Here is a 14,718-nt window from a genome sequence, read left to right as displayed (position 1 = left end):
AGCTTATCATGACCTAGATCAAGAATATGAGCAAAGGTAACACAACCAAACACACGAGTAAGAGAAACAAAAAATTTATAAGGATATAAAAGTGAAAAGGCGATTGATGCTGCAAATTGCAGATGGCATACGATTGATAAGGTAACATGAAGTAAGGATTGCATCACTCCAAACCTGTTTGGGTACCTGCATATTAAATAACAGAGTACGAGCAACATCCAACAAACGGTGTTTCCGCTCAGCTACTCCATTTTGCTAAGAAGTATGGTGCAAGTGGTTTGATGTATGATACCACAAGTAGCACAAAAGAAATAAATGACAAACTGAGTATGCTCGAGAGCGTCATCAGAATGAAAAATCTTAATATGCCAAATTGAGGAACAATCTCATTATAAAATCTTGAAATAACATAAAGTGATTATAGCTGTTTTCTCATAAAAAAAAAAAATCATGTTATACAAGTATAATCATCCACAAAGATAATAAAAATGAAAACTAGTCACACTCGTAGTATGAACTGGACCCCAAATATCCATGTGAACAATATCAAAGGATTCAGATTGACGACTAAAACTACTACTAGGAAAGGAGCTACTAAGATGCTTGCCTAGTTGACCTGCTTCACACTATACACTAGACACACGATTCAATGCAGGAACCACAAGCTTGAGTTTTGCCAAACACAGATGACCCAAACTGAAATTCCACTAAAGTGGAGAGATAGTAGAGCTCAATGCAGGCGAAGCGAGAGAAACATAACTATCAATGTCCAAGTAATACATGCCATCCTTCTCATGCCCCAAACGAATCCTCTTATGGGTCTGGAGGTCTTGAAAGAAACAAGTAGGAGTAAAGGTGATGGAACACTTAAGTCCCTAGTTAATTGACTAACAAAAAGTAAATTGAAAAAAAAAAAAAATAGGCATGTAGAGACTAGAGGGTAAAGACAGAAGAAGTAGTGGGACGGAGAACAACTTTACCAAGGATTGGTCAAGAGGACCCATTTGCTAATAACAAGAATTAACTTAGAGAAAAGAGAGGATGTACCAGACATATGGGAGTTGAATTTGGAATCAAGAACCAAGGATGGAACTGAACTATTTACACGTGTGACATTACTTGAATGGGCTAAGGTAGTGGTGGAAGATGAGGGAAGAGCAATCGACAATGTCTGAACAAGCTCACTCATATGAGTAGTAAGGGTGTCACAAGAATCAGAACCAAAAGATGTGTATCACGTGATGGGGCTGTGGTTGTGGCTGGGTGTTGTTTGCCACTGCATGCTCATGATCAGTCTTATCATACTTGACCTAACAAAAAGGTTCAGTATGGTTAAGGGTAGTACAATAATCACATTTCATGTCACCTCAACCACCAGTACGATCTCACCCATGAGAAGTACCACCACAAAAACCACCAACTGAGCTACTGCCACTCCAACCATGAAATCTGCCCGCCTCCACCACGATAACCATAAGTATTGCTACCACTATCAAGATAACCACCATGTGAACTATTATGGTTTCCACTAGTAGAAACCAAAGAGGTGGTGGAAGAACTAGGCAGAGAAGTCTGTCCCAATGAGGAGCGCAACAACCGAGAATATGCATTAGACCCCTATATTGGCACTTGTGGAAGAGGTATGGTCCATTGATTTCAGACAAATCAAAGTCAGACTAAATCTGAAAATAGGTAAAATCGAAAACCTTACTATATGGCCTCAAACAATTTCAGAACAGTCACCACACAAATCATAGTTTAAAGAGGAATAAGAATGAGTTTTTTTTTTTTCTAATTTTTTTGGACGACAACGTCAGCATGATGTCAGGAATTTGATGATGACATCAGCCTTGATTCAGCCTCCCAATTTAGTCTAGCAGTCTCCAAATCAATGATTTAAAACCCGGACCGGACCAGCCGGTTGGGCCAGTTGAACTGGGACCCAGGCCTAGTTCCGGTGCGGAAGAACCCTCAAAACTGGACTAGTTTGAAAATTAGCCTAGATTGTCAAAACCGGTAGAACCGAGAAAACCAGTGACCCGGTACCGGTTTGAATTGACCGGCGGTTGGAAAACCTTTTATTATTATTATTATTATTTTGTATTTTTCTTCTTTTCTTTTCTTTCTTTCTTTCTTTCTTATATTATATATGTATATATATATAAATATATTTCAAAATTTTGACTAAAAAATCTTACTTCAAGAGTCTCCTCTCATGAGGAGGAGTCTCATTGAAGATTGGGGAGATTATGAAAGTCTATTGCTGTTTATAGGAAAAGATTTTTCAAAGAGAACCTACAAAATTCTATATGGGATTCAATCAAATTATTTGAATCATATTGATTGGAGGGAGAGTTGAAAATTTATTTCCCTCCAAAATTAAATCTAGCATTCAATCAATTTGTTTGGAGGGAATGTCAAAAAAATTTAATTTCTTTAAAACAAGTGACTTTTTCTTATCAATTATGACTTTATTAAATATTATTAATAAATACTATGCAACAATTTTTATTTTTATTTGAGTATTTATATATATATTTTTATTTATTTATAATTTATAATTATATAATATTAATTATGACGTCACGGTTCGACCACTTTGACCCGACAGTTGAACCGGTGACCTGTCCACCTAGTCCCTTTCCCAGTTCGCTGCTCACCGGTCCAGTTTTCAAAACATTGCTCCAAATATTTTCCTCTAATTTGAATCCGTGAAGAATAAATTTGGTTCACTTTGATACCAAGTTGAATTGTCAATATGTATTAAAGTTAGAAAGAAAAGAAAGACGGAACAGAGAAATGGAAAAGAAGGTTAGAGTTTCCAATATTGAAACTATGCATGGTAGCTTGCATTATATTACTAGCATTACAATACACATGACCAAAATACTCTTACTGAGTAAACCAATCTAAAACACATCTAACACTAACTAAATTACTTATATATATACACAAATATTTGATGAGTAATAGTGCATTTGATTAAAAGAGGCACCAGAAGGGGTTTGACCGAAATACATAAGGTAAGCTATGATATTATGAAAACGAGAGGAATCCAAAAAATCCACAAATTCATCCAGGTTCGACAGTATAATGTCCCCCACTAACCAACTACGCAAACTAGCTGAAGAAGTGTTCTTAAGTTTATATAAAGGCCATTCTACTTCTTGGAAGGTTTTGCTGTTATGCCTCCATATAAGACACATCAAGCACAATGGGCTGCCTACGAAGCCTGACTTTGCTTCTCCACCTTGCCTCTCCACTAACCTACGAAGCATGTATACAGAGACAAATATAGGATGCAGATATGATACGATAAGGATATGACAATACGACAAAACTTAAAAAAATAGGGTATGGGTACAACGAGGATACATTTGTAAAATAAAATGATTTTTATAATTTTTAGTAATGTAGTATGTATATAAAAAAAAACCAATGCAAGAGTACATTTATAAAATTTCTAATATTAAATTTCTTAATATCATAAAAAGAATTTTAATTTTTATATTCATCGAAGATTCCATCAAAGAGCAATCAATTAACAGCTAGGCAAACTGACAAAAAATTAACAACAAACAATAACAGAGGATTGAATCAAACACTTAAGGAGATTTTAAGAACAACAATAAAGATAACAAAATTGAGCAACGAAACCAATTACCCCAAGTATAATATCCAAAATAAAAAAAGAATAGAAACAAATTAAAAAATAGAAACAATGTGAACAATGGTTTTTTTCCCCTCCAAATTAACACGAGTAACCCTCGTAGAAAGGTTAACAAAGCAGAAATTGGTCTATGATAGGGGGAATAAATCAATGACAATGCTAGCCCTATAGAATTTGAAGAGAGACATATAAATAGATGGAGAGAGTGGGAGAAAGAGGGAGGAAGCATTGACTTTTGAAAAATTAAAATATAAAAAAAAAAAAAAATTGGATACTTATTTAGTGTATTAAAATATAAAAAATAAAATAATAAGAAAAAATATAGGAAAAAGATAAATTGGATATGTATTGGGCGTATTCCTCTCGTTAAGGCTGCAAACAAACCAAGCTATTCATGAACAACTCAAGCTCGGCTCGTTTAAAGCTCGTTTAAGCTTGTCTCATTTATTAAATGAACGAGCTTGAGCTCGATTTTTAGGATCGTTTATTAATCGATCCGAGCTCGAGTAGTCCCAAGCTCGGCTTGATAAGGTTTGTGAACATAAAGGAAATAAATTAATATTTACTTTTAATAACATATCAAAATTTTTTTTAATAATTTATTTTATTTTTCTATTTGTGTTTGGTGTTTGTGTAAATTTATATATTTGATTGATAAAATTTATTATTAATATAAGTATTCTCGTATATTTTGCTCATAATTTTCTATTTTTTATCTTAATAAGTTAATTAATATAAGTTTAATTTTTTTTCCAAGCTCGAGTTTGAGCTTGATCTTGGCTCGTTTATGTAATTCAGCGAGCTCGAGTTTGTCAAATATTTGACGAGCTAAGCTCGAGCTTGATTATTTAAGCTCGATTTGTGCTCGAGCTCTTGAGCTCTAGCTTGAGCTTTAGCTCTCGACTAATTCTTAATAAACAAGCCCGAACACTCAAAGCTTAGCTCGGCTCGGCTTGTTTGTAGCCCTACCTCCCGTATTCGAAATTAGAAAAAATAAAAAAATAAATCAGATATTTGCTGTGCCCGATGCTTATCCCGTTGTATAGGATGCGCATCCATATCCAATACGTATCCGATACTCGTAGGATATGGGGCCTTTTTTGGGATATCCATGCTTCATAGCCACCAACCAAATATAATGTCCGCCACGTCTACATGAAACACCAGTCCATCCCAAATAAAGCCAAAACCAAACTCCACAGGTTTCTAGCCAAATCACAATGAATAAGCAAATCTGCAGTGGACTCCTCATGACATTTACAAAGACAAGAAGTAATGTAGATCTATTGTCTTTGGATTAAATTGTTAATTATAAGTCCAACAATGGCTTCAAGATCTCACTTCCAAGCTCTCAAAAACACTCTTAAGGAACCCTCTAAGCTCACTATCACACAAACCATGCCTTAGATCTTATGGAGGAAGATTAAGGCAAGCTCAACAAGCTCCAACAACGGAGTTTTAGGTCAAAAATTCAAATATGGGAGAGGGAGTGATGAAGAGTATAAGAAGCTCAAGGAAGACTAAATTTAAAGAAGCGATGATATTTGGACATCGGCATGATTTCATAGAAAAGCTGATAGAAATCTTCTATAATTATGTTTCTAGTATTATTAGTCTCTTATTTTATAATTATATTTATGTTTTCTAGGATTTTAAGCTTAGGGGTATTTTGATAATTTTATATTTGTTAACATGGGCCGTAAAGGTTGCCCATGGGTTGTCTTATGGGTCAAGTTATTTAATTAGTTTTTATTTATGTTTCTTATTCGGTCTTAAATTGGTATTGTGATAGTTTCATTTTTTGGTTCTAGTTGATTTAGAAAGTCTCTAAAGTCTATAAAAAGTCATGTAATGCTTTTAATTCAATAGAGTTGATAATTTAAAGAATTTGAGAGTTTTGAAGCCTCTTTGGGTTTGTGTGATGCAATCCTAACCCTATGCCTAAGGAATTCTAGGAGTGATTCTTAGATCTATCTTCTTTTTCTCCTTCTTCCCCTCTTGTATTTTCTGCACATTTTAACAGTCAAAACACTGTTCATGGATACTGTTCACAGCCCCTAAATAGTGCCAAAATCTTATCTTTTCATGCTTAAACTCTTACCCATTGATTACCGTAAACAAACCCTACTTGTCCCTCATATTTTTATGGGCAAATTACACAAATAGTCCCTATAGTTTGGGGCCTGTGTCACTTGGTTCCTGACTTTTCAATTGTGGCACATTTGACCATAAATTTTGAATCTTGTTCCAAATAAGGACAATTGAATATATCATTGTTTAATTTCAAGAGCAAAATCGTCAATTTAATAAAAAATAAACTAATTTGACAAAAATAAATGTCAAAAAAATATTTTTAATTTTTTAAAAATTATTTTTATCCACCAATGATAAAATTGTGTAAAATTGATAAAAATTAATAAAAATTACATGATTAATTTTTTAAAATTAATTTTACATGATCATCATTCAAACACATAATAAAAATTAATTTGGTAAAATAAATAAATAAATGTTTAAAAGATTTATCAATTTTACATAATTTTATTTTTAGTGGATAGAAATAATTTTTAAAAATTTAAAAATATTTGTTTGACATATATTTTGGTCAAATTAGTTTATATTTTATCAAATTGACTATTTTACCCTTGAAAAATCTAATGATATCTTCAATTGTCTTTATTTGGAACAAGATTCAAAATTCAAGGTCAAATGTGTCACAATTGAAAAATCAGGGACCAAAGTGACACAAGTTCCAAACTATAGGGACTATTAGTGTAATTCACCCTATTTTTATTGCAATTTTAGCTATAAAATCCAATTAAATGAGCCCCCAAATCCACTGTTGTGGCTGTCCCTAATCATCCCGCATCAGGGAGGGGGTGACCCACGACTTAGGGGGCTGATGGTTGTGGGTGTTCTTGTTATGTTTTCCTTTCTCTAAAAAGACTACCAAGGCCTTGTATCATATCTTCCTCAATTAGGTTTTGAGCAAAGATTAATCCAAGGGTCTATATTGCCCAAGACTACATCAAGCAATCCCAACCATCCATTTTATTCTTCCAACTAATCACCATGATCATATAACACTTAAACTTGTATAAATGCAGCTAGCACAACTATTAGGGTAGAAATTACCTCATTAGTTAAAGACACATGGTTAAAACAATGTGTAAGAATGCTTAAGAGAATGTAGCCTCCCAAAAAGGAAAGTCCAACACGTGATGAGAGAGAGTGTCATTTGCTGAAAATTCTGCATTTTATCGTGGTAGGTGGAGTTTTGAAAAATTGTTTTCTAGCCCCCAAATTCAAATCTCCAAGCCCTTTTGTGCAATTATGCAATTTGATAAGCCCTAATACACAGTTAAATAATCTTAATCTAGATTAATAATAAAATATTAGATATTAATGTTCTTAACACAAAAAAGTTGTCTACCGGTCTTAGAGAGTCCATCTCTCCAATCTCAAGTCTAAACGGAAAGTCGTTCATGCATACCGATTAACTAACTTGCGTAGTTATTTTTAATTAAACAAGAATTAATAGGAATTAATTAACGACTCAGGGCCTCTAATACAATTAAATAGAAGTTCAAATTTTCCCGTTCACCAGAATCCCTAATCATCTTCTCCTAGGAAGCATGGATACGGATATGACGATACGACAAAACTTAAAAAAATAGGATAGGGGTATGACTAGGAAACATTTGTAAAAAATATATTTTTTAAAATTATTAGTAATGAGTTACATATGCTAAAGAATGTTGAAAAATCACAATGTAATTTTATAATGCAAAATGCTAATATTTAAGAATTAGCTATTAATTTAAGCTAGTAGTTTGTTTACCTTTTAAATTTTGAATAGGTCTTGCAAATATTTCATTTCAATATCAAGTCTAATATGTTTATATTACAATAATAGAACAATCCACAACTTATCCCTGTGCTTTTCCTTTTGGCATTTGTAAAAAATGTTGTATTCAAGTTTACTTTCTTATTTGTTTAATATTATTATATTTTCCTGTTAATCCTTACTTTCTGTGTATTTATTGGGGACATGCATGAAACAATTAAGATACATCAATTTGACAAATTCTATTATTTAACTCACTATGTTCTTCATATCAAAGAACTAAAAGTATTAGAAAATATTCTTATATTTGTCTTTGTAATTATATTATATTATAATACTATGCAAGAAATGCTACAATTCTAATTTCGTAAAACAAGTAATACGTGACTTGGAGTATCCAATACTCAAAAATTAAGTATCCTTGCTACAATTCTAATTTCGTAAAACAAGTAATACGTGACTTGAAGTATCCAATACTTGAAAATTAAGTATCCAATGCTCCAAAATTAATGAAAAATTAATTAAGAAATATCTTTGAGTATCCAAGGAGTATCGGTATCCGATACGGATATGATATAGATATGCCACGCTACTTGAAGTATCCGTGCTTCATAGATCTTCTCAATCTTATTTACCACCGGCATTGGGATCTTAAACATTGACCGATTATAAATTGGAAAACTTGACAAAACTAACTGAATTAACGTATAGCTCCCTCCCCTAGAAATCAATGCCGTCTTCTAGCCCTCCAATCTTCTACCAATCTTCTCAGTAGTTGGACCTCAAGAGGAGTGAGTTCTATGTTTACCCCTATAGGAAACCCTAAATACTTTGAAGGCAACGACTCATTGAAACAACCTTAAATCCAACCTTACTAAACTATCATGCTGGAAATTAATACTGACTGTTGCTTTTATTCAAGTCCTAATCTCTAGTCCTGAAAACATGTTAAACATTCTCAGTATTGAAAGCAAATTGTCCAGATTTTTCTTCTGAAGAGGAGAAAATGGTATCATTTTTGGTTGTATCAAGTAGAGTTTTAGAAGGCAGATCCCTCAGTGTCTAAATAGGGAGTTAAGTCTCATTGTAGGCTTGAAATTTGGTATGTAACTGCGCAATGCTTTCTATTCAATACACAACATGTTTTAAAAAAATTGGTGAAGCATTTGAAGCTTTTGTGGGAGAGAGTGATACAATTCTAATCATTAGTGTGGCTTTATATTTTTTTTTTCCCTTCACTTTTAAGCCTTTGAAGCCCAGATGTGGATCTGAATACTCATAGTTTCCCATTGATAAACTTTATTAAACAATTGTAATACATTCTCCTTTTTCCCCTTCATCGGTAGTGCCCAAAATTAGGGCGTTCATGGATTGGTTCGGCTCAGGTTTATCCTTGGCCCGTCAGTTGAACTGACACCTTCAAGTTAGAGAATCAGTCACCCATCAACGACCGAACTAGAGTTCAAAATCGACCGAATCAAAGAATTCGGTTTGGTTGATTTCGAAAATCCGATAGGAGTGAAGAAAATAGTATGAAAAATGGAATTAAACTTTCAAAATAACAAACTTAACACCCATATAAACATATACATATATTTCTTACAATTAGAATGAAAATTAAGGACAGAATATGGAAAAAGCAAGAGAGGGATCGCAATCATTGATCGTCACCACCGCCCTTGCCATTGCTCATCGCAGCCGCAACCACCACCACTGCCATCGCTCATCGTTGCTAGCACCGTTGCCACATCATCTATAGAAAGAGGTTAGGGAGAAGATAGAGAAGAAGAGATGGAGAGTAATAGATGGATTTGTTTCTGAAAGGAGAGAGAGAGGGAGGGGGAGATGAGATGGTGGGTAGGTGAGAGAGGAGAGGAGATGAGAGGTTTGAGAGAAAGAGAGGAGAGAGAGGGGAGAAGGCGTCAGAATTGAGGTGACAAGAGGGTTAAAGTGAAAGGTCAAATCTTCGATTGGGAAGAGGCAAGTTCTCTCTTGGGAAGCTAAAAGTTCTTGGGAAAATAAAAGTCTACGCAGTTTGTGTAATTTTCGAAGACAGAGAGAGTAGGTCTTTGCTTGGTTAATTTCCCTAGACAAGTAAATCTAACACAACAACAAAATTGTATATATATATATATAATTCGGTCGGGTCGATTTAGGCAGATCCATTAATGTTAAGCCTGACCTCTGACCAAAAATCACAAAAAATTAAAATTCACACCCGCAGCCGACCGGGCTATTGGGCGAAACTGCCTATATCATAGTCAGGTTGGACGGGGTCGGACCGGGTTCGCGGGCTATTCGGATTTTTTGAACACCCCTACCCCAAATATACCAAACTTAGTTCTTGTTACTGGTCACAGCCCGTTATCAGTGCTGCAAACTTGCTCTTTTCTTGCCCTAGTAGGGCTTTAAAGATGGACCAAACTCAGCCTTAGATTTTATGGAGCCTGATAAGTTTTCCCATACAAACTCTAACACCCTTAGATTTTTATGGAGCTTTGGCCACCAAATCTGGATATAATTCAGCCTTAGATATAGACGTCAACTGCAGCCCTACTGCCCCTACATTAATTTTTTGCTCATTGCTTTTAGGAATTATGTAGTTGTTTGGAGCTTTCAATTAAAGATGGACCAAATAAGACTTGGATTAAGGCTGAAACCCAAAACTAATTAGACGTCAGATTTACTGCTCATTTCTGCAAAATCCAACAAACAAATAATTTCTTAATCCATTTTCAAAGTAAATGAATGGTCGAGCAAGTGGTTGATGACTTAGTTTTTATCTTCTTTTATTATTATTATTGAAATAATATGAGGCTTGCTTTCATATCATTGACCTTTGTTTCATCCTTGTAGAGCGTAAGGAACAGATAGAAAAAGCAGAGGAGAAAGAACGATTGCAGAAAGAAAAAGAAGAGAAGGAAAAGAAAGCAGCTGAGGAAGCAAAAGGGGAGAAAAGCAAAGCTGTGGAAGAAACTTCCAGCCAAGGAAATCCTGAAGAAAGTACTAATCCTGATAACACTGGGCTACTGGAGGACTCTTCTTCGGATCAGGTTAGACTGGTTCTTGGTTAATTTTGGTGCCTGAAGTGCAGCCCGACATATAAATATGTATGTGTGCATCTATACGTATTTGTGTAGACAATAAGAAGATAAAAAAACTATCCAACCTATTACATACCAAACTTTCCTGGCGATTTCACCAGCTAGACCTGGCATTTGACCAAGGAGGATTAATCAAATCATACTCTTTGAAGTCATCAAAATCTCTCAGATTTCTAGTGAATCTTTCCCCATTGACTTTTCTGACCATAAACCCCTTTTAACTTCACTCGTCGTTGTCACAATTCTTCAATTTAACAGACTGAAAATTCCCATTAACTTCACTTCCAAATACTACTCTCATCCCTAATAATCACATCTCCAGATGCGCTACATGAAGGTAGAGCGGCCCAACAAATGCTTCCTCATTTCCATAGAAATGAAACAAAAGTATACCATGGAAACACTAGCTACTCACTTTACTTGCCAAGTCCACCCAAAATTCTCTCCTCCATAGGTGCTGTTACAGGGTCACTTTTCGTTTCAAAAATTCCAGCCTGTAATGGCACTAAGTTGGACACTTAGTCTCAGCCAAGTATGAATACACACACACACACAGAGTGTTATAACAAGTAAGAATAGGCAGCAAGTAATTACAGGAAAAATCCCAACCTTTATTGATTGCACCAACAATACAAAGGATGCCTATGGAACTCTTACAAAACACTTAGTTAATTTTCGAGTTCCATGGCTTATGCCTAAATAGGCTTACAATCAGTTTCAACCCACAACCAACATTACAAGGAAAGCATGCCAAGTGGCATGGCAGTTGACACCCCCAACTGCCTAGGGACTTAGGAACATTTCTGGAGCATAATTGCTCTTAACTGCTGCTATGTTTCAGGCTTGGTTCCAGGTGTCCAGACTTGCCTTGTCTTTGCCCATCATGGATAACTGCTGCCAACTGACATGCATAACTGCTAGTAACTGCCATGTTTGTTTGCCTCATCAAGTCAGCCACGAATTTGGTTGTCTTAGCCTCCAGACCAAGTTTTGCCTACTGATTGCATTTAACCCCCAAGCATGCTGCAGCCCACATTCGGGTCATGTTAATGCCTTGCATCTGTGCAACGGCTGCACATACTTTGGCCAAGGGTTGTGCTGCTGCCTCAGCACTTGGACAACATTTTACCTTGCTGTCTTGGCATGCCTCCCTCATGCCTTGGTCTTGGTTGGTCATGGGCACAAGGTGTTGCCAATGCCAACCATGCAGCCTTCAAGTAGAAGGTGCTAACAGGTGCCCACTAAATGACAAACCCCTAAGAACATTGGAGTCCATCCTTAACATTGCCGAATAAACAAGATCTTAGTGGCTGCCAATCATGGCAGTAATTCTAGTTGTAACTATTTAATCTCACATCAAAGAATACCTTGCTGCAGTAGAAAGTGCATCTCAAACTACGTTATATCAAATCGTTTTTTTACATATTGCTTGTCTCCTTGGAAGGTATCAAATCTTTTTCTTTCTTTCTTTTTATTTTTTTTATTTTTTTTTATTACATATTGCTCGTCTCCTTGGGAGGATTCATCTATCTTTAACAAGGTTAAACTAAGCCTATTAGAACCAATGTCAACTACCACTCCCTTAGCCTCTTGACCAACCGAAACAGAGACTTTTACTTTTCCTTATGTTGATGGAATACATTATCATTGTAACGCCCTCAAAATAATAACAATAACCCATCAGATAAGACATGCATTAACATTTAAACTAACCGCATTCCTTTTATTCATTAGAATTCCAAGACATAAGTATTACATGTTTAACCTCATAACAAAATGCCCTACGGGCTTACAGCTTTCCAAGTTAACACTTGGTTACAACAAAGAGTTCTAACTCGTTTACACATTAAGCCCTTGGCTTGAAATTACATGTAATACATCAAAGTAAAACGACAAAACTATGCCCGCCACAAGCCTCCCAGCTATGTCCTTGGAGGTGGCATGCTTCCTGTACCTGAAAATGATATTCCCATATAGGGTGAGCCACAGCCCAGTAGAAATACACTAAACCAACCATGGATAATGACTAAAACATTAGCAATTGATAGTTGGTCAACACTGATACAATCACATAAATTTCATATTTATGTCAACGACTTACAAGTCCCAATTACTTTTCATTTTCCCTTTTTCAACAGATAAGCATGCTAGCTCTATCATCATTTCCACAGATATGTATAAAAACTATATCTCACATTCAGATAAGCATAAAAGCTATATCCACATTCTCAACAGATATGTATATCAACAATATCCACAGATAAGCATACAAGCTGTATCCACACTCTACAACAGATATGTATATCAACAATATCCACAGATAAGCATACAAGCTGTATCCACACTTCACTTCACAAAGATAAGCATATGAGCTCTATCTTCACTTCTCTAGACAAGCATATGAGCTCTGTCTACGGAGTTCATCCCCTATCTCCTCCCAATACCTATCCGGTTTAGAGGTACATCCCCTATCTTCCCCTAAACCGCGGAGTACATCCCCTATCTCCTCCTCTACACATAACGTATATAAACACATTGGTTCTATATACAATCACACAATACACACAATTAATGTATTCTATCAACCGTCAAGTTCCATGACACATTCCATTGATTAGTTTCCATTTACCTAATCATCATGCATTGTCTACAACAATCTCGACTATCCTCCACCGATAGCCCAAAGCAGTTATTTCTAAAACAGAAAATAAATGCACAAATGGATATTCAATCAACATTTCATTTCTTCATTCCTCTCAATTAATTATCCCAATTAATTAAACAATGTAATTAGGTCAATTCCCATAATTAACATTTCAACCCTTAGGTCCCATTTTCATCAATGATTCAACATTAATTCCATTTTCCATGCCAAACATGCATTTAGGTTTATTATAAATAAAACCCCAACTTTTGTAAAATTACGCAAAAGTCCCAAACTTTCACCAAATTACCAAACCAAGCCCAACATCTCAAATTACCAAAATTTAAGGACAAAACCCATAGAGAGGAGTAGGTTATCCCTACCTCGAAGTTTAAGCCACAAAGGAGAAGACGACAAAACCCAACGTGCTCCAAAACCCGAGATTTTCAGATTAAAATGAAGCCCTCGACGATCAACAACTTTTTTTGTAAAGGCCAAAGGTGAGTAAATCACTCCTACTAGATCAAAACCTAGAGAGAAGGTAGAGTCTAGAGTGAGAGGCTCAACAATGGTGATTTTGGAAAAGTAAGAGAGAGAAGAGAAAGTGAAAAAGTGATTTGAAAAGTCACAATTTCGGGACTTTAACCCAGGTCTCCGCTCGAGCGTAAAACACCCCGCTCGAGCGGCCACTCACAGACTTCCGCTCGAGCGGCCAACCTCCCGCTCGAGCGCAGAATGCACTCGCCCAGCACTTTTGCAGAACCAGACCTCCGCTCGAGCTCCCAACCCTACGCTCGAGCTCACAACACTGCACAACAAGATACTGGATGAATGTATTCCCCGCTCGAGCGCCAACACCTCCGCTCGAGCGGACAGGCCAAAAATCTGGGCAACTAGTTTTGGTTTCTAAACTCAACCAACCTGAAACCAACCCGCCCAACACATCCTATAACTCAAATACAGAGTAAGAAAGGATGTAAACAAGATAATAAACAACTACCAACATCCACGGACACATGTCCGGATCACTGTACAACAAGGGTAAACCCGAGATCGCTATAACCTCCCCCCCTTAAAGAATTTCGCCCCCGAAATTAAGCACAAGTTGCAAAACAAGCTTTCCTCCATTTTAAACAGTGTTACACTTGAACAGTCAACAATTCGACCCATTATCGGTCATCCCATCCCTTTAACAAGAGACATATCACAATATGTAAACAACATATGTACTTTCAACATGCATCAACATTATGCACTATCCTTCCAATTTCAACAATATATTCAACAGATATAATGTTACATTCAACTTCCATATGAGGCAAGTTCCAAAACATACTTTCAATAAACCAAACATTTTCAATGTTTCACAACTTAAGACATATATAAAAGCTCTTAAGTTCAACAAAACGTAAAATTTAAATACAAGATCACACATCAACAAACAAGTCCGGAT

At 35.7% G+C, this 14,718-nt stretch overlaps 1 protein-coding gene across 1 annotated transcript in view; it reads left to right on the top strand.

The window, feature by feature from the left end:
• LOC145807738 (glucosidase 2 subunit beta-like) overlaps positions 1-14,718 on the top strand; it is a 48,741-nt gene that overhangs the window by 10,614 nt on the left and 23,409 nt on the right. Inside the window, exon 5 of the mRNA XM_082906486.1 lies at positions 10,374-10,570. Within this exon, the coding sequence (XP_082762612.1) occupies positions 10,374-10,570 (197 nt within the window). The remainder of the gene's footprint in view (positions 1-10,373; positions 10,571-14,718) is intronic.

This window comes from Camellia sinensis, chromosome 14 (genome assembly GCF_055761805.1).
Source record: "Camellia sinensis isolate YWXY chromosome 14, ASM5576180v1, whole genome shotgun sequence".
NCBI lineage: Eukaryota > Viridiplantae > Streptophyta > Magnoliopsida > Ericales > Theaceae > Camellia > Camellia sinensis.
Note: the sequence above shows the minus strand (reverse complement) of the source record. Positions and strands in the feature narration are given on the sequence as shown.